General features: G+C 40.1%; 1 protein-coding gene across 4 annotated transcripts in view; it reads right to left on the bottom strand.

Annotated features, from left to right (window-relative positions):
- Positions 1 to 24838, bottom strand: part of LOC115018473 (neurexin-2-like) — a 122636-nt gene that overhangs the window by 83835 nt on the left and 13963 nt on the right. For 2 of the 4 annotated variants that reach the window (XM_029447432.1, XM_029447429.1), the window contains exons 2-6: positions 16325 to 17471; positions 15233 to 15253; positions 9447 to 9476; positions 9195 to 9206; positions 2717 to 3018 (exon numbers count right to left, since the gene is read on the bottom strand). In XM_029447432.1, coding sequence (XP_029303292.1) covers positions 2717 to 3018; positions 9195 to 9206; positions 9447 to 9476; positions 15233 to 15253; positions 16325 to 17027 — 1068 coding nt within the window. In that variant the 5' untranslated portion in view covers positions 17028 to 17471. Of the gene's footprint in view, positions 1 to 2716; positions 3019 to 9194; positions 9207 to 9446; positions 9477 to 15232; positions 15254 to 16324; positions 17472 to 24838 lie in introns of those variants that run through there. The other 2 variants (XM_029447430.1, XM_029447431.1) reach the window with 2 other exon arrangements.

Below are 24838 nucleotides of genomic sequence, written 5' to 3'. Positions count from 1 at the left end.
GGGAGTTACAGTTCCCCCTATCTACATGTCAGTGGGGTAACTTATCTGAAGGGAAAGCAATTTACACAGGGATCAAATGCATGGCTGAAAGCATAAGTGACGTTGTAAGCATTGCATTGCCACTCTTCTGGAAGCCGGGGTAAGGAAATAGATGTGGAGCAGGATGCAACTTTATATGCATCTCAATGTGACGGCTTCAGAATATATTGGCGATGAGGAGAGAGTTAGATACAAAATGAGTCCTACTTTAGCAAATAAATCAAACATTTCAATGCATTGTGCATGGCAAAGCTCATGGTTGAGGTACATTTACTAAGTGGTCACTTTATTTGGCACAAAAATGCATTTTGCTTTAAAAAGCCCAATTCCCTTAAGGTTTCAATATTGCAATAGAAATTATCTACAGGGATGTTATTGGTGTGACTCGTCTCCTGTAGATTTTTTAAATACGCTTACACAGGTAGGAATATTGCATTGTAACTCGGCTAAAGGGAGCTCTGCTCGAGTTGATCCAATACACACTCCCCAGTATGTGACTTTTTCAAGAAGCGATATTAGACAATATGTTGTTTGCTGTTTGTTTCAGCAAAAAAGCTGTAAATAAAAACCACACCACTGTGCGCTACCAGCTCAGACAGATACAGTTAGCAACTAGCTTAGGAACACAAGGTGCGTTTCCATCCCCCTGTTTTTAGGCTCATTTTTAATTTGGACGTAACAAAACCGCTGAAAATACTTTTAAAAGAAACACCTCAAAATATCACAAACAAAAGGCTAAGGTAGAAATGTTTCTGTATCAATAAAAGGAAAATGCAACAGATTACAATGACAACTGAATTAGCTAATTAATCATGATGTGGCATATGATTTAAACGTCCACTGAGGATTCCACAATGAAAATAGAGGCAGACGAAAACATCAGATCTGGGATGAGGAGACTGAAATGTTTTTCAAATGAAAGCATGAAACAAACATGGATGTCATATGTTTTTTTTACATTGTTTTCCACCATTTAGGGTTTGACTGCGTCTCTTGTTAATTACATCATATTGTTGCGCCCTCTCCTTCTGCAGCGGTCTTTTGGCACCTGACAGTAAGTGCTACCTACTGCTTAATGGAGTCCTGATATTAGCATGACAATAGGTCACGGAAACGTGCATACATTTGCATTCTCTCGCAGATTTTCCAGAAGATTTTAGCTACATTTGGATGGAAAACTGGCTTTTGTGGAGCATTTTGCTGCTAAAGAGCAGATATATTTCTCAAATGAGTGATAATGTTACTGCTGGATGTAGAACAAGTTTTCCATATCAACTTAACAGGTGATAATATGCCAAACTGGTTACAGCTGGCCTCAAGTGGCCAAAAAAATGTGTTATTGCAGTTTTAAAGTTGCATTGTTTGGCTACTATACCCCACGGCATGCTGACGACAAGTAGTTAAAGCTTGACTAATTGTTTACACACCAAAAAAAGAGCAATATTAGCGTTCAGAGTCGAGTTCAACTGCATTACTAAACAAAATCTGCAAGCTAAAACACTTCATAGACCTGCAGAAATAGGTAATTATCTGTGGGTTTATTCAAGCAACCCTTTCATATTGCACATTTATTCCTTGTTAATCTAAAACAACGTTGATTAGTAGAGCTTTAAGGTACCGTATGATAAAACTAATTGTAGAGTGTCTGCAGTCAAAGAAGAGAGCCAGCAGGATAACTTTTAATGTAACACAGACACATCCTGGCAGTCTCTAAATTAGCTTGGGAATTCAGCTCTGTGCTTTGTCCAGTGGACAACGTTAATGAATGTGAAACCTTAGGGCTGAGTTGTACTTGGCTGGAGTATGGTACAGTAGGTATAGCAGAACAATATCGGACACATGCAATGACTGTATTCATTATATAAAAGCTCTGCTCTTTCTCGCATGACCTCTTGTTAAGGGTAGATTGTCAAAATCTGGACAACAGTTATTGTCCTGTAAAGATAGAAAAAAGACCAGGCTGCAGAGATTTCACCACTGCTGCAGGAGACATAAATGTGATGGATATTGCTGCATGAGTTCAGTCTTTATTTCAATAAGGTAAAAAAAAAAGAAAAAAACCTTTACAGCAGTCTTATGGAGACTGCAGAAAAAAAACTTGGCTGATTATAAAAGGACTCAATGATTTCCGACAAAGCAATCTATTTCATGAGAAAGAGGGCAATGACCTAATATGAGCTAGTAATATCTATCAGAACATGGAAAATGGGAGATAGGGAGTTCAACAGAGCGGAAACATTAAACATTCAACAGAAGCCAACACGGTTTTAGTTAGTGTTTACACTGATAGAGGACTATAGTACCGAAACCCTATTCATATGGCCCTGGTATTACCTGGACCTCATAAGAGTCTGATCCAAGTGTTAAAGATAACTATTTATTCATTAAAGCTGTGGGAGGCAGTTTATTTTTGGCATCATTGAGCAAAAGTTCCATGATAATCTTTCAGCATATTGTAATTCAAGTGGCATCCCAGGGTAGGTAGTTTTTTGGAAAAATAAAAACAGACAGAATTTGCATATACAGCCTGCAGCTCTCTCCTCGCTGTCCTAAGCCCCTCCAACCAGACGAGCATGGGCATACAGCAACACGTACAGCAACGAGTCATATATTTCAAACATCATCGTGACTGTGATCCCGACGCAAGGTGCGGGCTGTGGATGTACAGTATACACACCTGGCGGAGGTTGCGTGTCACTCGAACATCATGCCAGACATTGTCGTTGAACTTCCCTTTGGCAGGTTCCACCAGGGCCTCGAAAGCACCAGAGCCCAGGTTAATGACAAGCCACAGAGCTCCGTTCCTCAGGGACAGGTTGACATAGTCAGCTGACCTCCCTGTGTGAAGCAGCAGGCTGTTCCTCTGCAGCGTACGGAAGGACAGCGTGATCTCATCCAAACTGCTCTGAATGGGAGTCTGGGACAGGTTGTAGCTGAAGAACTCATTGCCTTTGAAGGTAGCCACTGACTCCTCCTGCCCTATGAGGGGAGGAGAAAGAATCTTAGATAATTGTCATCAGGCTTATGTTTGATTAACCTACTGCAATACATTTACTACTTTACTGACATGTTGAGATAGCTAAGGCTTTGGTCAAGACTAAAATGAGTAGAAAATTCCCATATAGAATTATGCCACAAATATTGTTCTATCACCAAAACTTACTTGAACAGACGGACGCACGTGTTTGTGGAGCTATTCACATATGCAACAAAATCACTGTACATACTGATGGACAAATGTACCGTCAATGGGAGATCACATGTGTCGTTTGCACATTAAAGGATGAGTCCAGCTATATTCTATATTTTTCCTATTGTCAACAACTCCCATGAAAAGAGCAAAACCAACGATAATGTGGTCCTGCTGTGTGTGCAGCTTAAGCCTAATGCAGCTCATTCCTCTGTGCCGCAGACCTTTACAAAATAATGAGTGAGCCACAGTGTTACACATGGGTGACATGTTCCTTAAATACGATACATATGGGAACTGTAGTTCACTGTGAGTCGTGCCTACATACACTGTCCTCGTGAAATGAGTCCCCAGCAAAATGCACAATTTGCTCCTATTTGAGTAACAAGAAAATAACACAATGTTGAGTTTGGTCATTTCATAAGGTTTGTTGACAATAAGAAAAGTATAGAATAATGCCTTTATTAACAGAGAAAAAAAGATAAATTACTAATATAAATGTGTCAGGCTTGAGTAAACCTCTTATTCACACTCGCAGTGCAACACATTTCCAGTGAGGATGTTAAATGTCAGATGACTCAAACAATTTTCCTGCTCCAATAAAAGCATTTCAGCTTTACCAAAGCACAAGGAAGATTTTAGTCTTCTTCATCATTTCTTTTTAGTGTGCCATTTGATGTCGAACAACATTTAACATAATACAAAGTAATTCCTGATGTTACAAAATAAAGCTTTTTGTTTTGTTTGGCTTTTAGACAAATATTGGCAAAATAAGCTGAATGACAAATAACACAAATGATTTTGAATAAATGCAAAATGATTGATAGATTCAAACATAGAAACATAAAACATAGATAAACATATATACAGACAGACAGACAGACAGACAGATATATTTAAACATAGAAACCTTAATCACATGACAATTGTGAACAATGTAAATCACAGTATGAATTTGGGAAAAATCTTTCAAGTTTTAAATCTTGAGATGGTGACGTAGACATCTGAGTGGAGACAGAAGCAAACTATTGAAAACTGAACTTGACACCGCAGAGACAAAAGGTCAAACAGCTTGGCTTCAAATGCTGAACTGTGATTTTGCAGACTAGTCCTGTGGGATTTGTCTCAGGCTGTATTGTATACTGAATAATAAAAACACACTGGTAAGGGCCATTCTCATGGAATGAATTGCGGCCGCTGATAGAAACATGAATTGTGCACTACTTGCACCCGCTATCTGTCCCGTCTTTCAAGGTCTAATTCAGAGAATATATTGAATATACGTCCATAAAGTTTTGCAGTGCAATTTGCCCTTTTTTTTCGATTGACTGCAATTATCCATGAGGCAAAGCAACGTTATAAATGCGCTACTTGAGGCCAATGCGTCAGATGTCAGGGGTGAGAGTCAACCTGAGCCGAGTCCAATTCCAAACATACCTCCTGAAGGAAGAGAGGAAAAGAGAGGAAAGGGAAAAATGGAAGCGAAGGATTTAGGAAATGAGGGAGAGGGAAGAAATAATCTATTTACTTTATTTGTTTATATAATAACCTGTTTTTCCATTCTTTTTTTCCATGTACTTTCAAACATGTATTAGAGCTTTTGTCACGTATATTTTTATTGACAATAAAAACTGTTGTTTTCACTGCATCCCAAAATAAAGGAACTCTCTAAAGACGCTGATCTTTGTGAATGTTCGATAATATTTAAATAGGTGTAAAAAAGCCGCGCAATCATTTTGTTCAGCACACACCCGGTCTATTAAAAAAATAAAAAAGGCCCGGGCCCGGCCAGAATCAACTTGCGTATCTGGCTCAGACTGACTCTCACAACCGACCATGTGTCATTTATACTTTGCCACATGGATAATTGCAATCAGAGGCAAAAATGTTGCGTTTTTGCGATACAGCGCAATATCTTTTGTTAATTAGACCTTGAGACTGGGCAGATAGCGGTTGCAAGTGATGCGCAATTCACGATGCAATTAGCGGCCGCTATCCAATCTTCGCGAATTCGCCCCACAGAATTGACGTGTTCTGACATGCACTCTTAATCGTAAAAATATTGAAATCCACAGTAAACGTCTCAATTCCAAGGTAACTTTTGACACTTTATCTATCTATCTTAACTATTGTATAATACGGTTCTTGAATTTATGAATGGGCTGTTTAAAGTCAATATAGACACCCCTTCCTTCCTATGCTTTTTCTGGTAAGATACAGCCTCACAGCTAGTTTCAAGCTAGAAGGATAAGCTGTCCCTTAAGCCTGCGCTTGTTTGTACAGTAAATGTCGGCTTCTGAACTCCGAGACAAATTTAAGCCAACAGGATCAGTGGTCCCATTAGTCTCTATTGTTTGAGCAGTGTACTTACTACTGAGCAGACAGCAACTGGCTCAGCCATTGTTGAGAGTAAAAGTGAAGTTAGGCATTTGACTGATATTGTAGGTGAAATGCAAACCTAAGTGCAGCTGCAGAGTGAACACTGAAGGCAACTTGGTTGAGAGAAACTGATTATGGGACACTAGAAGTATTGTGGCCTACTTTAGAAAAGTGCTTACTGTACATGTGCAGTTAATAACTCCACAGGCACAGCTGTTACCATTTAATCTAGTATCTAAAAAAGGTTTTCTCATACATAACTAGAGTATTTACATCATTTCCTGTGCAATCGTCTTTCCGTAATTCCCAGCTTTCTACAATGAATGAAGTCACGAGCAGACGTGTGGAAGTGTGTGGGTGGTTAGAAAGGCAGCGGGCCATATCTCTGCTTTCCTGCTTACCTAAGAGGTGGCTCATTGTCTGCAGCAACACTGTTTACCAGCTTGTGAAAAAAAGCAATACTGGCTGTGTTTGCTCTGACACCAGAGAGACTTTGGCTCAAACTCACAGGAAATGCCATCAGAGACACTGGCTGCAGTCAGTACAACAGCTAAGAGATGTTAGAGCAGTTTAGCACTTTGTGCATGCTGCAGCTGACTGGGGACAAGCCATCAACCGTCTACCTTGACTGCTGTAAGACAATTGCGCCAAACTATCACTCCATGCAAATGCATGCCCGTAGCCACAGAAAAAGAAGGCTCAGCTGAATATCCCAACAATATCTTCATGTCTCTCCTGCTTCTCTTCTCATTGCTACATCTTGCTGCATTGTGCTCTCCCTCCCTCTATCGTTGTCTCCGTCTTACTATACATCATCAAATCTCCCATTTACTTGCACCCCATCCCTCTAAATTCAGGATATGAATACTGGTGTAGTCCTTGGGGGGATGCTCATGGCCAATCCAATGAAGTGTGGAGCTAGAAAATATGGCGGGAGCTACAGCATCCTTGGTGACAAGTTAAGTTTGAAATAGCTAATGGCAGCCGGTGTTACCCCCATGCCCATGTCCAAATAGGATTATCTGCAAAGGTACTCTGCCCAGAGCTATACATTAGCTGCTAACTGTCACAGCATGATGCACATTAAACACTGTAGAGGAAGAGGGTCTTGCCATCAGGTGGGAAAAAATGATCTGCTACTACTCCCCATTAGCCCACCTGTTCCACTCTCTGTTGCAATTACACCATGCTGCAGTGGCATCACCACATGAAAATGTCAACATGTGGATTGTTCATTAATATGAAGCTTTTCAGCTGATTAATTTCAAAGTGGTCCAAAAGCCCGGGGCGCAGATGGCAGTTGCTGACTTTATCTCCAGCTCAGGGGCGGAGGCGTCAGTTGTCGGCTGGTTGCACCCGAACATAAGTCGGGCAGTGTGAGCATGTGGATAGCGGGGCAGTATATTAGCTTTGGTCTGGAGGCAGGGACGTGCATAAGCACTCTAGGTGGTCAGTGAGCTACATCTGTGGCTGAATAATCTCACTATTTACAGTACATCTGTGTGTACACACCGGAAAAGCATTTTGGGGCTGAAGCATATTCACTAGAAGCTGTTCATGAAATTTTCTGAAAGCTTTTAATTCATTTAGAAACTGTGAGGGGACATCTGCTGCGTATATTTGATTTTAAATTATTTGTGGCCATATTAATTCAGATGAAATCAGACTACTCCCTTCAGAGTCCCCTCTGGCAAAAGCTGGGACATTGTCAAAGTTAATAAAAAAGGACTGTCATAACATTAAATGGCTGAATAAAACTTGAATGCCTCATGTATATCCCAGGAAGTCTGATGCACATTACTTTGTTTCTAATTGTTGCTGTGCTACGCCTTGGAGGCCTATTTCTATGAATCTTCAGTCAACAATCAATTACCAACTTCTTCTTCTTATTGATGCATGAAATGGAGCAATTATATGATTTGATGACGGATCACACTGTGGTTGGCATTTGGGACACACTTTCTGCATGACTTACTAAATATTTGATACAGCAGCATTATTCTAATTCAGCAGACAATGCCATCATTGTTGAGGCAGTAGCAGCATACAGTTTTTCCAACTGCATTATTCTGTCAGCATACCCATCAATTAAAGCAGGAGCTTAAATTGAACACTATCTTTTGGCCTTGTAAAGACTGATTACTGCTTCTGTACATGAACAAGTGTGTCCCAAAGCGAGTAACCAAAGAGTGCAGACCTTAATCTATAATGTCACAGTCATGTATAGCCTCAAGCTGCACCATCTATAGTGGGGTGAAAAACTGGTGTAATCATACTGTGAAGTATGAGCTTAAGCCTTTTCATCTACTATAAATGACCTCAATATTAGTGTTATCAGTTCTACACCAGAACATGCACATGAGAACACCCAGGGTACTGCCGCACACGTCTCATTCTCACCATCTTCCACCACAATGTGTGTTCTATGGGAATTGGAAAAGATGACACACAAGCCATTTCAGTTGACATGTGCAGGGAATGTATAATGAATCTTATAATAATTACATATAGATACTTTTCAGCATTGATTGGGTCGAAAATACAAACAAGATTTCCTAAAGAATGAATATGGTTTTTATGAACCTGTAAAACGAGTCTCTAATACAGGAGCTGCTAACCAAAACGAATATGCTCAGTTATTTCTATAACAGCTGATGTTTATTTTGTAAAAATTCAACCAAGAAAATATTTCTTCTGTAGATACTATTTTGCTGATTAGGAAAATGAAAACGTGAGCAGTGTATTATACCGTCAGAGTGGGTTATCAAAGCCAAGTCTCTATATTTAGAGATAACACTGATTACCACAGAGACATGATGGTGATTTTCCACTGAATCCCTCAATACGAAACCAGAAAACATGAAGCATAAATATAGCAGATTTTATTTAGCTCAGTGCCACTCTTAATATTCAGTCAAAATGCCTTTTTGACTGAATAGTGAAAGTGTTTGACCTAATATTGCATTAAATTAAAGTCTTTGCTCCAAGGTTTTACATCACAATACCCTAGCTTTACTATAATTCAGATGTTATTCAGTACTTGAGTTAAACACAGTTTAAAAAGTGTGCAAAATTATATCCTTTTTTTTATGAACAACAGAACATCACAGGAGTGTCTCTTCGAGACTCTTAATTGTTTACCGGCAAAAACCCCATACTGTGCATAAATATATCTCTACCATCAGTAGTTTGAAATCTGTGCTTTTATGAATATGCAACACATTAACACTACTGCAATTTAGAAATCACTTGAAGTGCATGTTATTTGCAAGCCAATGATCAATGATCATAAGCAACTCAATGAACGCACATTTGAGAAATCAGTGCTATCTTTTAACTTTATGAAAATCTAAATTCTGTATACAACAGTGTCTAGAATGCAAAACAAATTCCTCTGATAATACAGTAGGTTTGTGTACACGTCTGATTGTCTGAGGAAGAGTCAATAAACTGCTCCTGTGCGGACTTGAGAGACATCTTTGACATGAATTACCTTTATTCCTTTTTTAAAAAAAAAACCTGTTTCTTTCCTTTGAAAACACCATGAAACCAAACCGAAGAGATGCTATGAGCATAGATGCATTACCTTGGCGAAAAACTGTAGAGGTCAAAGGTGATGTTCCAGTAGCTCAGTCAGTGGTCAGGACAAGGGTTTGACGGACACAGATTGAGTGAGTAGTGAGTATAACATGACAGGAAGCAAAAACGAATAGGCAAGTATATGAAAAAAGAGGAGAGGAAATATTAGTGCAGCACAGTTAACTAAAATGATTTCAGTGGAAGGGAAATGTTGTGATCAGGTGGCTGGGAAGGAAAAGCAAACCAATAGACCCCATACCTTGGCGGTTTAACATCAGGTGCGCCAGACCTTGAGGGAAAGAACAGAAAAAAGGATACGAAAACAGGAAGTTCATAAAGAGGTTTGGGAGAACAAAAGCATTGTCACAATGTTGGACTGCAGTTTGTGACAGACATCCTGGGGCAGGTACGGATGTCAAAGTTCAAACTAAAATATAAAGGGGAAATCAAACTAAAAACAGACAAACATCTCAAGGGAGGAGAGGGAAGGCAAGGAGAGAAAAAAACATCTTGATCGGTGCAACTCTTACAGGTAGTTGCTCACACAGATGCTTTTTTCTAAATGGAACACATACTGTATGTTTACTTGATGCAGACAGCGTTCGAGATGTATCTGATATAAATAAACCCTACTTTATATAATTTCGTTAAAAGGAGTCGACACTTGGTAATAATACTTCTATGATCTGAGATCTATGGGCTTAGCCACTCATCTCTACACACTGATATTTGCACGTAAGCGGTCTATCCATTTGAATCCATTTGAACCTATTTAACATTCATATGGCAGCGTTTTATAAAAGGGCAGAAGTGACACCATTCCTTATCCAACACATCTTTAGCCACCATCGATGTATTTCACAGAGGATTTACCATCTAATGGAGCTCAATAGATTTAGGTGGTGGAACACGGATATAACAACCATCATGTAATAGGTCAACCCGTAATGATCTGCAACACCTAACCATTTAATAATGAAAGAAAAGAGGGAGATACAGCAGAATGGAGCTACAAATTGATAATGCACTGCATTAAAGCCTAACTGACTTTAAACTATCATAAAGCAACCAGCCAAGACAAAATGCTGATTAAAATCAGCTGAATAAATGGGCATTATCAGTGGTTATCAGCCTCATAAGTTGCGGGTCAAAAGGTGGAATACAAGGAGATGACACCGACCTCTAACAACCGTAGTAATTATGAGAGGAGCAAAGGCGGAAGACAGGTGATTCAGTATAAAAGAGTGAGAAAATCCTGAGACAAGCAGGACACAAAACACAGGACTTTCACCCAGGAGACTGGAGAACGCGTCCTGTGCAAAACTAACTAGTTGTCTTTGTGTTCAGAACAATAAGCTTAATTTCTACTTTACAATTGTAGTTATTTTTAACGCAAACCACAATCTGTTCCTGAACCTAACCAAGTAGTCTTGTTGCGTAAACCTAGAGACACGCTACACTTTTACAACGTAGTAGGTGCAGTTTGGCCGGTCGGATGCATCAGAATTGTAGACATTACCACTGATAACGCCCATTTAATCGGCTGAGAACATACAAAATGGGTGGCTGAACACAGGTGTTCACTGCTTTGGCCAACACATGAAGGAATTAGTGATGTAACACATTTTCACAGACTCCAAACTAAATGTAACATGGAGCATTCTTGTACTGGGGATGAGTGCAGCATTGCAGTCTGGGAACAAAAAGAAAAGCTATAGTAAAACTACCATACACTGCAGCCTATCAATCAAATGGTATTGCTGAGCAGTTGCAGGTGACAATGTATAAAAGTCCAGCTGGTCGCCCTGCACACACTGGGGCGATCAAAGTCATATTTGCCTCTCACTCATATGTCCTGTGCACAGTGCCCGAAGCACAGACACAGAGAAACACAGACAAACATCTCCTTACGCCAGCCAGCAATTATATGGCAAACCTCAACAATTGCACAAAAATGAGATGGGAATGACAAAATGCAACACTTCTGCTGAGTACATGAGTCCCACTGTGCCAGCTAACACACACAGCTCTCATAAGTGCATCAGCAAGTCACTCATTCCCAGTTCAAGTCCCAGCAAAGTCATTAGGTAAAATCCTACGAAGGGGCAGGTCGGCACAAATCTCCTCTACACGTTCCACTGAGCAAGGCTGTTCATGCTGCAGCTCTTGGTGTGGATTGGACATGATTACCCCTGGGAGGATCCTTGCCTGCCAACACGTAGGTTTTTGATACAGTGTGTCATTGCAAAGCCAGTGACTGAGCCTCTGCTTAGACAGGATTTAACCACAACCCTGTCTACGCAGCAGACAAAGAGCTGCTGTATGCACCCCCACTGTGGATCTGCATTCCACATGACGAGCCAACGTATGTATAATCAAGGCATAAACAGTGTCACTTTTTTTCTGCTATCACGCTGCAGAACTATGACATGGCAACAAGGGGCTAAAAGGGGAGCTGTTAATAATTCAATGTGACAAAGACACCCACCAGGAGGAATATCTGGTAAAAATCTCTTTACATTTCTTTGTCTTTTGTCCATGTAGAGATGTGGAGGGGGAGGTTTCCTGTTATTTAACTAATAAGAAGAAGCAGTCACAAAGCCAGAGGCCATTGCTTCGTCATGTGGGGAATGCCCAGTCTAACCCTTTACTCTGGGGATTTCTGTGGAACTGGAGAAAGGAGATTTGACCCAAAGGATTCGCAGCTATGATGACTCCACACTTTCTGATTATTGTTGAGCACTGGGGAGACAAAAACTGACCCACACTCCTGACTAACGGAGGCTGATGCTGGTGACTAAGACAGGACCGGGCAGGCAGCACTTAAGAAGTGCATCAACCAACACAATCTTCTTCAACTATGTAGTTGTCATTCAAGGAGTAAAAGAAAAGCGGATGAGGAGTGGTGCCGGTGCTCCTCTTGGATATGGGCATTACATCCAAATCTCAGTGTGTGGAAATGCAGAGATAACTGGCTATACCTGTAGAGTGCCATTAGAAGGGAAAGCCTGTATGAAAATAAACGGCCTTTCCCACTAGTAATCTAGCAGTTTTCTATTTTTAGATAAGAGGCAACATAAAAGTATAAGACGAGTTTCAGGGCAAACGAAAATGTATAACCAGGCGATGGAAGCTGATTATATTAAAATGTCAACAATCCCTGTTCTAGCCAGCGCTGTTTGGAATCTGTTGATCTAGCTGATTTACCTCTTTGTGTTTTCAAACCGTCAACCATGGTGCGCTACCGGCGGTTTACAACCCCACAGATAATGATGTTAGCACTGGTTTGAACCCAGTAATTGTAAATATCACGACAGATACAATACGTACAATGATATTCTTAAAAGTGCTGCTATGCCAGCATCCAAATAACCTACTTGTGCTATACCTAAAACATTTGTTTTGTACTATAATAATATATTATATTAGTATTTATACCATGGTTCTGGCTCTGGCCTCCCCGTCATCAATTAATTAAGAGCATGTCTCCTCGTGATATGTTGCAGACATTTAAACCTCCTAGCATCCTTCTTCTGCCCTTTTTTTTATTTTCTATTATTGTATTAACTGGTTTTATCCTAATGTAAAAGTTGTACCTATTACAATTATCTTTATTATTCTTTTACTGTATAGCTACTTAAAGAAAATTAGAAGGTATTTACATTTTCTATAAATAGAATTGAGGAAGAGAATTTATGTCACTAAAAAAGCTAAAAGCATCTTGATTTCATTATTTTGTAATTGCATGTGACTGTATGAACTTTTGGAAATACTTCTATTAAGACAAACAATGTTATCTAAGTAACTTTAATTAAACAAATAGTGTGGGGGGGGGGAAACAAATGCAGATGTTGAAGGACCTCTCAGTCATTATTGTGACATCAATTAGCGTGCATCTTTGAAGAAAGAGCCATTGCACGAGGATTAGGATTTGCCAAATTTGTTTTTCTGTGAAAGGTACAGCATTATGGAGCCTGTTGTAATGAGGGATTAGACCAAGGTCACTGCTCCTGAAAGATGCGAGCCCACCACGACCAACCTTGTCCTTGTCCTATTTTACGGGATTTCTATACTAGCTTTGTCATCTCTGTAGTTCATCACTGTGTGCTTACACATGAACATTTGAAGGAAAAACAATGACAATGTCTTTGCACTTGACAGGTGTGTTGTGTAAGGTTTTCCTATATGTTGGAAATATTTCTCTCTCTTCTGTATTTGAGGTGGCTGTCCTTATCTCTCTTTCACAGACCCGGTTTTTTTTTTTTTTTTTTGCACACAGAACATCAGACGATGCTGCACTCTTTCGGCATTAGAGCATGCTCCGCCATGGCCTTTGTCCGCACAGATCAACGAGAGCCCACGTGCTGCATACTGTGGGAAAACACCTCCAAACACTCACCTGCTGTTCCTCAGGTTTACTGCCTTGAAGCAGTTCCTCAGACAAATAAAGATAATACACGGACCACTTAAAACCCACTGCCAAAACCAAATATAGAATATGGGTTACCATCTTTGCCATCTCTGGGGAGAGGAGCTAACGCATAGATTTGTCTATTTCAGTCGCAGCAAGGACATCAAAGACTTGCTGGCGAATAGCACATGGAGTTGTATGAAGGATAGAAAAGAAGGCAGCTGGTGAGAGTGATTCTTCTGTTGTCATTGTTGTTTTCATGTATTCTGCATTGGGGATTGTCTCCATGTCAAGCTTTAATCCAATAAACATTCTGATGTGCTCTCTTTGCAGCATGTCATTTAATAATGTCCGTCTTTTTTTGCTGTTAGCAGAGCCATGCCATCTTTGCTCTTATTAAGAATGATTAATGCTTGTTTTTGGAAATAGTGCCGAGAAGAAACCTATTAAATGTTACTGAAGCGTACAACCATAGACCCTGGTCACTAAATCTTAGTTATGTGCTGCTTGAAAAACTAAATATAGAGCAAAACATGTATCAGCCTGAACAAAATATTACATTTATGGAATGGTTGTGTGTTGACATAAAAGCTATTCTACTCTCATGTCTTTCTTACTTCATACTCTGAATACATGAAGACATTTCGGTCTATTTTGCTGTCGCACGCCAAACGCAAGTGTCACAAGCAGGATTTTTAGAAAGCAGGTGTGCATGACACGGTGCATTTTGAGTCAGTAACAGTGATTTATAATGTGCAGGGGTTCAGTGCACATTGCGCTGGTCTCCTGAGCCTGTTGGCTGCCCTTTCACCAGAACCAGCAGTCCTTATTGGGGAGATGGATGTCTCGCTCCGATGCCGACTAAACAAATCTCCCTCCTGGCTTTCAATTTTCATTTCACGTTCAGTATGTGCACCTCATTAAAAACCAATCGTGTTTAATCGCGGTCAGTTAAAATGCTGCGAATAACGAGAGAAATGTCTAATTTCCTGCGAAAGGAAATGTGTTCCTCTTGGGAAAATTATTTTAAATGCACCAATGAAAAATCATCATCATTGTGCAATTTATATTACAATGTGATGAAGGCCTCAGTAATCAGCCGTGTTATGCCAGAGGATGCCATTGTGTTTTAGTCCACATGTTGAACTAAGATCATAATGGCAATATATAATGGCATGACGACTAAGTAAACCTTAACATTATATGGTAGTTAAGATGAGGAAAATATGCACTTCAGAGAGAGGAAAAATACAGAAGCTACAAATAATAAAAACAAAGCATGTCTGTACAGTAATTTGTTTTTGTGATGCAGTATATGAATGCTCCCCATATTGAACACCCACGTACTGTGCAGACCTCTCCATTCACCTTGAGGACACTGAATTGATATACAATGAGCATTCAGCACATTAAGCGCTTTTTCCATAGTGACCTTGTGACCAGTGATAGTATATCTCCTTTCAGCTTAATTTGTTGGATGTCAGAACTGCAGTCCAAACCGACAATTACAACCTGATAATAACCGAAAAAACTCTCACACACTGATGCTGCGGGCAATAGCCATTGCAAATAAGAGCATCATGAAAAACAAATGATGCTCATCATTATGCTCATTATTAAATGCATTGTCTTACCTTCTACTTCTTTCTGGATAGCTGCAGCAGAATAAAGAAAAACAGACATGTTTAACGTGGTTTTAGTGAACTTTGCGTCAGCCAGAGACTGTGAGTTTGGTCAGTATGGCGTTAGTAATAGTGGTATTGTACCACATAATTGGTCAGTTCATCTGTGACATATAATTACAAGTAGAGTCACAGCCTAGTGCAACTTTCATTCCTTTTATGGTTTGAAAGTGAATACTTAAATACTGGCGTACAGATGAGCAATAAGCTGCTCTAATGCATGCAATGAAAAGGTTTGCAGGTTGCAGGTCCACTTTTTAGCCTCCTTTGTCTTTTTTAGCCAGGAAAGCCACCTCCAATGAAGAAAACTAAGAAGCTGCCAAGCCGAATGTGAATAATTATTATTATTATTATAACAACAGGGAAATCTGACGTCTTTTGGCCAAGTGGAAATCATCTTTAATTAATCACTTATATAAATTGTTCTATCAAAGCTGACGCCAAGTTGTGTCCTTACTGTTTTGTAGAATTTTCAGAATAAGAAAGAGAAACCCACTTTGCATGTTACCTGTTAAATAAATGTCTCTGCTTTGAACACATGCAAACATCTGCCACACTAGGAAGCTATTATCCTCTATGACTTGTGAAGATAATTGCTGAGAGAGCTGGACTCGCACACCAAAGCAGCCTTTAAGTACTGCTGCGGTATACTTTGACCTGGATTGCTTTAAAGTAGGCTTTATTGATTATTTTCTAGAGCCTAATGAGGGTTTAGACCATATACTCAGGATGTGTTGGTAATAAGGGATTTTAACCATTTGTAAGCCAAAGCTATATCATAAAGACAAACATTTTCTCTGGCCAAAAGCACATTAGCATACAAAAAACAATTGACGAACAACTCGTGAAGGAAGGCAGTAGGTAGTACAATTCTTTGTGTACGTACAATGTGCACAAGTGTGACCAGAACAAAATAAAAGATAACAAGGTGGTTAATATTCATAGAAAGCGCCAGACAAAGTCTGGCTGTCCCCTAAGCAAAACATGCTAAAATATTAATGTTAAAAATACACTTTGTTACAACAAGAAGTATATTTTTCTCACCTTCATGGCAGTACTTTCCCCTGTAGCTGGTATTGATACAGTCACAGAGGACCTCTCCTTGGCTGACCGAGCACACGCCTTTGTTGCCGCACGGAGAGTGCGTAGCACATATGTACTCCAAATCACTATGAACAGCTTGGCCATCCAACAGTAATGGAAGTGCCTCCCCCAGTTTCAAATTGGCTATAAGGCCCTGGAATGGCGGCTCGTATTTAACAGTGCTGGATGTCAGGGCAGAGAGACGCACATCAGGTGAGATCCCCCCTACGTAGAGGTCACTGGCCACCACCATCTCTTTTCTCTTGGACTTCACCTCAGCCACTTTCTCCTCGTTGTCCACCACCAACCTAGTCTCTCTGTGATTACGAGAGAGAAGGATTCTGTGCCAGCGCAGGTCGTTGATTCGCGTCTCTGTGTGCAGGGAGGCAGGTTCGGCACAATGGATGGTGAAACGCATGTGAACCCTCCCATCTGCAATGAGAAGCTCCAGGAAGTCGCAGTTCCCTCCATCATCCAGATAGAGCACCAGGGCTTTGCTGATGTTGGTTTTCAAAATAAAGCTCAGCTCACCTGTTGCTTTGGCATCCCACTGGCCATAGCGTGTCCACTGACCAGGAACCCCTTCATATTCCAAAGCTATTGCTGTTAGCACCAACCCAGCTAACAACAGTAACCAGGAAGCCTTGGCTTTACACCTGCCCATGATGGTTACTATCTACAACTACTGGCTGCCCTGTGGGCTCTAATTCATATGAATCCAACAGAGCTGTGAGTAGGAAACGTTATCTAGTGTGTACACTTCTTTTGTCAACACCCTAAACTTTTGCAGAAATAGGACTGCAACTCCCACATGCAGTTAATGAGTTTCTTTAGCCTTGACTGTCTATCTTGAATCTTTTTGCCATCTCTCCATGGGCGACACGTGACAGAGTAAACAAATGAGGAACATTGCAGAATGTTTTGCATCAACTTTGGATCAGCTGAGAAAGAGAACAAACATCACAAGTGATCCACAATACTGTGCGTTTCCTCGTCTTCGCCATCCAGTGTCTTGGCCTCCATCCAGCACTGCTCCTGTCAGTTCTCCATAGGTTAGCTAGGCACGCAGCTTAGGTACAGCCTCCATTCTCCTCAGCCTCCCAACATCCTAAGATATGAAAGAAGACGGTGTAAGGAAAAGCTGGAACAATTACTAACAGTTGATTCTACAAAATAAAAGATGAATAATCTACAATCATTATGAATGACATGGAAAATGAATAATCTAACAAATCATTAAAATGGCAAAGAGGGAAATATGGAAGAGCTTTAATTCAGCAATGGTTCACATTTTCAATGGTTATTTCCAACAACTTGTTTTTGACTGCTGCTTTTAGATCATGGCTTCAGTCAACATGATGCTTTGGCCAAGTAGCATCTCAATCCTGGCGCCCCACCTCACGTCTTAGCATCCAGGCAAAAAGGGAAACAGAGGGATTTCCAAAAAGCTGGTGGAAAACTGTCCGATTCATAAACACCCCCACAGATATTTTGGTACAGTCCATGGCCTCACTAACTTCAGTGATGTTGAGCCCCTTAAGCCCTCTGCGCTTCCTGGGATCAAGCTAAGACATTACAGCTAAACAACACATGCAGGCCAGAGGCTGGGAGCAATGAAAAGGAAGAGGTCTGTGTTAGAAACAAACAAACAAACTGAAAATTCAATACTTTATGATAAGAAAGAGGGTGCGCCTCCCAGGCACAAAGTATGTATGTATGTATGTATCAGTCTTCTGAAATGGGAACCTGCCCTGACTCATTGTTAATATTCAGAAAGGTTTAAAAACTAACAATTGATGATCACTTATCAGTTGGAAACTACACATATTCTAAGAGACATCATTTATATTCAACGGATGATGGTGGCGTTTATTTTATCTTTTCATTATTAACAACAATTTCCCCACAGAGTGCAAAGCCAATAATGAATTTACTCTACAGACAAGTGCTGTCTGTGTAGCCAGAGCCTGTTATAGCTTATGCCTCTGTGCCAAAGAACTCCACTGCTGTCCAAAACCCATTAAAAAAGCATAAAAAAGCTGTACCGTTGTGTGATCCAATTAAGTGATCAAAAACAAAATCAGCAGCTGTAATCTATTGCAACCAATTTGCACAACAGAGTGGAACAAGACTGTAGATCTCAAGGATGTCTATATGCTATAGGGCTGCCCCCTCCTAGTCGACCGTTTTGGTCTTAGTCGACGAAGATGCTTTTTTGCCAAAGTGATGCTTGTGCATGATTCTTTGTGAAGGAACTCAGTTTTTCAGATCTCTCAATTCAACCACTCGATTAGTTTACAACATCGTATGAGTGTCAGTCGACTAAGAATGTCTTTAGTCGAGGACAGCCCTGCTATATACCACATGCCATGCATCACACATCTGATCAAAATCACGTTATGTTTGATTTCTAACGCAGTGTATACACTGAATGTTGACTTTTTCTGCTCTTGACATTCACAAAATTTACCAAAGTCACCCTCCTCAGAAAGAGAAGGCAATACAAACGCTGCAGCATTCTACATATACGGTATTGATCCTCTCTGATTCAATCCATGGGCCTACAATAAATACAAACTACTGTAAATGATATGTCAAGTTAAAGCTCTGGGGTTTGCAATGAACCACAAAAGGAGCTTTGTCTGAAAGCAAAAAATAATCTTTATGGTGTGTTACACTGAGTTCTCTTTCATTTATAGGCTTTTCTCAACTAGAAGCAGAAGCATTTCATGCGAGTTTGGCCCGATTTCATCTCTGCCACAGAATGAAATTGAATATGCGTTTAAGTCTGCAGGGAATTACTGCCTCTATTGGGCCTCCTGCTGATGAGGGACTGCCACAGTTGGGTTTATTCGCTAAAAGTAGATGTCGCAAGAGAGAGTGCATCACAGCAAATAAATCAAAGTTTCTCCACAAAGTATCAGAAAGCTCCAGGCTGGGAGAAAACCCTTCTGATAGACGGGTCTATCATGGGAAAAGCTGTATCCTGGAAGGTCATAAAAAAAGTGACACCCTCTTCACGGGATGAATTGCAATTTGCCAGGGTCAGGTACGATGCGCGACATGCTTCTCAAAACGCAGCTGAATATACGTTCCTGACTTAAGCTTGTGTGAGTCAGACAAACAACTCATTACTACTATTGTATGTTAAAAGACAATGAGGCATGTGGTGCTTTCATCTTCATATTCTCGCCGCGTGAGAACTGTTTTGCAACAAATGCCACTAAAACACTCATTAGAAAAAGTGTATGCTAATAATTTCACCATAATATGGGAGCAGATACAACCACATGGGTGATAATGACAAATAATACTAAGAAAACTTACATATACAGCATATAACAAGGGCACAGTACGGCCAACTATGAAAGCTTAAGGTCACGATTATATTCGCAATGAGCCAACATGAGATGAATTCCATTTAAAACGTGAAAATTCAATATAAACATTCATGTTCGTATAGCCACATGATCGACATAGCAGAGTTAGCAAACCCAAATTCTACACAATGCAGAGTCTAACACCCGGATTTGTTAAAAATCTGACATAAGTAAGGTCTAATTACCAAAAACAAGAAAAAGCGTAGATGACCAGATGCCACACCGACTGATTAAATCCACTGAAAACTGTAGTGTTTTGTTTGTATTATTTATTCTTCTGTATCTGTTGCCTCATGTTTCCTGTAGTCATCACCCACTCATGTTTTATTTTTTTTGCTTACATCAATTTCAGTAACACTCAACACAACACAACAATATCTCAGGGACTATTAGGCTAACACACGCAGGACATCAGGGTTTTTGGACTGCAGTTCGTCTTTGGACCATGTGGGCTTGTCTTTATTGTTTCATTGGTTGCACCTGTTCCTTGTTTGCTAGCCTTTATAAGCTGCCTGTTTTCTTCTGTTCATTGCCTGAGTCTTGAATTGTTGCCGGAGGCCAAGTTTGCAAGATCTTGAGGAGGATCAACCCAGTCTCCAACTTCCCCGGTCAATGCGGGTCAATCCCACCTTCCACGGCTCTCGCCTACGCCCTGTCGCCACTGGTCCTTCCAGCTAAACCCCCTCCGCCCCCCAGAATCGTTGATGGTGGCCCTGCTTATTCAATCCACCGCCTTAATTTTTAACCCATACTAACATTCAGACTTGTGTAGGAAATCTATACTTCACAGTAACACTGTTATTTTGTAGCTTACAAACCAAAACAAATGCACCACGACAGAAAGGAAAAGGAAAATGTTGCATTGTCTACAAGCTTTTTGATGTTTTCTGGCTTTCAGATATTCGTGGTGTGGTATATAATATATTTATGTGAGGCTGTCGTGACTGTGGCAACACATTTCCTTGGAAAATAAAGAATCCATCTATATTAACAGGATTGTTTAGCCTAATACTGACCATTTAAAAATGAATAATAACAATCCAATGAAATGTAGTAGAGAGCTCAAAATTGCAGCCCTCGGTGTGTGTGGGCCCAGGGGTCAGCTGCTCCCTCTCCACATAGGACTCACTATTAATCACACAACAATAACGTATCCTCTACATTTAAAGGCTTTTGTCACTGGGTAACATCCCGTTTCTTCATTAAAAACAACAGGCCAATTACCCATCATGTTCAAAATCTGGTGGGGGGACCAGGGGTGGCCAATTAAACTCATTTCATTGGGTGCCCTATTCCAGCCCAGCCCAGCCCAGCCCCGCCTCCCCTACCCCACCCTCTGACACACACCGCTGTGTATCCTCCACCATTGAAATAGACCTGAAATACTGAATTTAAGCAGGGTCTGTCGGCCTTGTTGTTTAACTTTGCAGAATACAGCGGCTAATTTATCACCTGCCTCATATTTTACTGCTTTATCTGCTGTAATACCATAAAAAATGGCACACAGACTAGTACAGCAATTTGTATTGGTATAACAGTGCCAGAATTCAGATTGTATGACTGGAAACAGTTGCACACCTGGACAAACATCTGAAAACCGTACCATAGGTCAATGCTATTGCACCGAGTACAGTGACAATATTCTTGACACATATTGTAATGCATCCATTTTTCCATACCACCATAAACCACAGCCAGTGCCATTGTATAGTCTTTGTATAAATCAAGGTACGTGAATGTTAGTCTTTATATCGTATACGAGAAATGACATGCACAATGGTGATCAAAATATCATCCATGTATGCGATTGCAGAACTGTTATATGTATGTATGATCATCAGTACAAACAATGCAACAGTAAGGAAAGGTTGTACATCTCCTTCTTAGAGAGAAATCTACACAGTTATAAAATGACGGTGCTACTGTAGATCCTAGGTAATGAATCAGAGGCTCACATTTAATGACAAAACGTGCAGAAATGTATCAAATATATGTTAATACATCAAATATATGCGAGGATGTCACAGCTTTCTACAAGGAAAAGCGGCTCAATTTAACAGTAAGTGCTGTGCCAAAAGGGAAGCATAGCCCTTAGAGTCGACTATATGGAACATTTACGATTGGCCGCTGAAAATGTGAGAGCGGACAGGCTATCCACCTAATACCATTTCAAACATCCAGCTTTCTCCGCTCAATCAATAAATTCTCTTAAATGGAACATTCTCAGGATCTATCTGTTCAGGAGCGGCACTACATTGCTGAAATGATTCAGCATGACTGAGCTCTGTGAAACTGCTACCCTGGGGAAGGACAGAGGGGGCGGGCAGAGGGACCGGAGGTTTCTGAAATCACAGACTCAACGCTGCGGGAAATGGGAGTGAACCGTTTTTGCTTGAATCCATGTCTGACACTGAACAGGGAGCGTAGTGTGATACCCAGTAACGTTTCAGTGAGCACAGTGAGTGATCTTAAAAGTATTGATCTGAAGCATCAAGTGGATAAACAGGTGTCAGAGCAAAACAGGAAATAGACAGTGAACCAAATGACAAACTCATCTAATTGCAGCAAGTACGCTTGACAAATCTGACACTCAATGGCAATACTTAACTGTTATAATAGACTGCATACGCATACGCAGGATTACGGGACAATGTTACCATGTGCTACTGTGGCAGTTACTGTATTTTTTAAATACCGTTTGATTCACATTTATATTATGATGTCATAATCTGTTATTGCATGAGTTTTAAAGTATGCAATCCGAGTATGTACATGAGACAGAGCTTACCCACACAGTACCGAGGCTAATACTGTTGAAGAATGCATCGCGTGTCCCCAATGTACCACATGGTTCTTGTTCAGCAGCTGTTTAGCTCTATTCTTTCCACTGATCCATTTTTGTATTAGAGGACCAGTGGAGGTTGAATATCTCGTCATTCTCTAAATGGAGCCTGCAATGCTAAAAAAGTTCATTCAAAAAGGGCCTTTAAGAGCGAACGCAAAGCAAACCGCGCTCAATATGCACGGCTACTCTACTTGAGGCATGGGTCTATCTGGGTTTGTGCAATGAGTAAAAGTCGTTCTGCAGGTAACGACTTCCCGCCACTCCTCTGAAATTTTTTACCCCCTCACCCTTAGGATGTTAGTTACCAAGGTGAACAACACATTTCTAATAATATATCTGTTATAATACAGAAATAATCTCTATTATCTGAGGGGGTGCTGACACAGATCTTGATTAACGCTCAAGCAACTCCGTCAACTGTCACTGTAAATAAACTGTCTATAGAAGCAGAGCCATCCCAGCTCTGTTATTATTGTGAATTTTCCATGACGCCCTATGATTTACTTTTTAGTTTTCCCAGTGTTCTTTAGTTTACAGTTTATGTAACATTTTACTAACTTTGAGCTAAAACTTTTCTAGATAAACTAGAAGATTATGCTGTTGGATTATTTTTGAATTGTTTTGCACAGACATGAACATGACAAACATGGCCAATTAGTAAACAGTGGCAAAATATACTTGCTGTCACATAACTGTGAGTCTGTTCTGTGCTTCTCAAGTTCACAGGCCTTTGTACGACTTGCAGAACAGAAGTGTGGTCTGGATGAGACATCACAGACCAATGGTTCAGTCTGTTGAATCATTGAAAAGCATTTCATGTCATACAAGAAAAACTATTACTATTAATCATAGATGGAAACAATAACTGCAATAATGATGCACACTTTGAATTAACCAATTTAAAAGTTAAATCTAATTTGGCTCGGTACGGAACCAAAATGAGTCTGACCTACATAAACTGAGACGCTTTCTTTGATGGAAACATTGGAGTAGAGATTAAAAGACGTTAAGGGTTGCTGTCTCTGAACTCAAATGTTTTGTTTTTTTAAATCACATTTTTTTTAATCAATTTGATTTTTTACTGCTTCCAAAAAAATGTTTTAAGCTCATGCTTTCATCAATGGTAGAGCTGACGAAGAAATAATGTTTTGCTTTGTTTGCGGGCTCATAATGAATAATTTATGCATCTGTCTAGTTGCATGTTTTACTAATTACGGCGCATAACTGGGAATTGATTTCTTCAAATAACCCAGAGACACACATGCATGCTTCCTTGTGTAGAGGATGTGTAGAGGGGATGTAAGAGTTCAGATTCCTGATGATAATACAGAATAAAGGTTGACTGGTAAAACATGATCTTGCCTCCAAATCAGTTCAAAATGTATTTTCTTATTACATATTTAATTTGTGCTCCCAAGGAGACAGTAGGGTACATCCACATTTCCCTCCTCTATGAAAAATACATAGCCCAAGTACAAAGATAGTTAGTCATGAATGTTTAAAATAACAGACTTAATGATAATCACCATGAATAGGTTGAGTAACAGCAGTTGTTCTCCTCCAGAAGACCCTGGGTCTGCACACTGAGAGGTACTGATGCATAGCAGGCAGAGAGAGTGACCTTTTCAACGATCCACCAAACCTTAAGTCAACAGCATGTCAGCATTTTGGCGTCCAAAAGAACAAAGCTGTCAGTTGTATTGAAGAATTGCATAGTTCGGACATGCAATGAAGTAGAGCGAGAACGCTAATAATGTTTTCCAAACACCTTTCAACGTGACACACTATTCTTTTTTCACCGTGTTGTATTGTACGTGTTTTGTATTGTGGTACTTTATTGTTGTAGTAGGTAAGTAGGCAGACATGACAACACCAACATCAGATACAATAAGGCTGAAGCAGCTTGATTCCAAAAATGTGATCTGATCTCACCGGCAGGTCACAGTTTGTGTTCCTCGAGGGATGCGTCTTCGCTGGGCTGACAGGTGCATTAATCGATTAGTAGTTTGATAGAAAATAAAACTATTTTGATAGTTGATTATTTGTTTAGGTCTTTTTTACCCATCAAGTCTTATGTAACATTAAACCGAATATCTTTGGGTTTTGGACAGTTGATCTGACAACACAAACAATTTGAAGACACCGCCTTGAGATTTAGTTCTTTTATTTTTACATTTTATAGACAAAACAATTAAATCGAGACAATACACAATAAATTAACTGACAATTATTTATTCAAATATTACCTTT

Source organism: Cottoperca gobio, chromosome 14 (assembly GCF_900634415.1).
Source record: "Cottoperca gobio chromosome 14, fCotGob3.1, whole genome shotgun sequence".
In the NCBI taxonomy this organism is placed as follows: Eukaryota; Metazoa; Chordata; class Actinopteri; order Perciformes; family Bovichtidae; genus Cottoperca; species Cottoperca gobio.
This window is presented reverse-complemented; position numbering and strand designations above follow the sequence as displayed.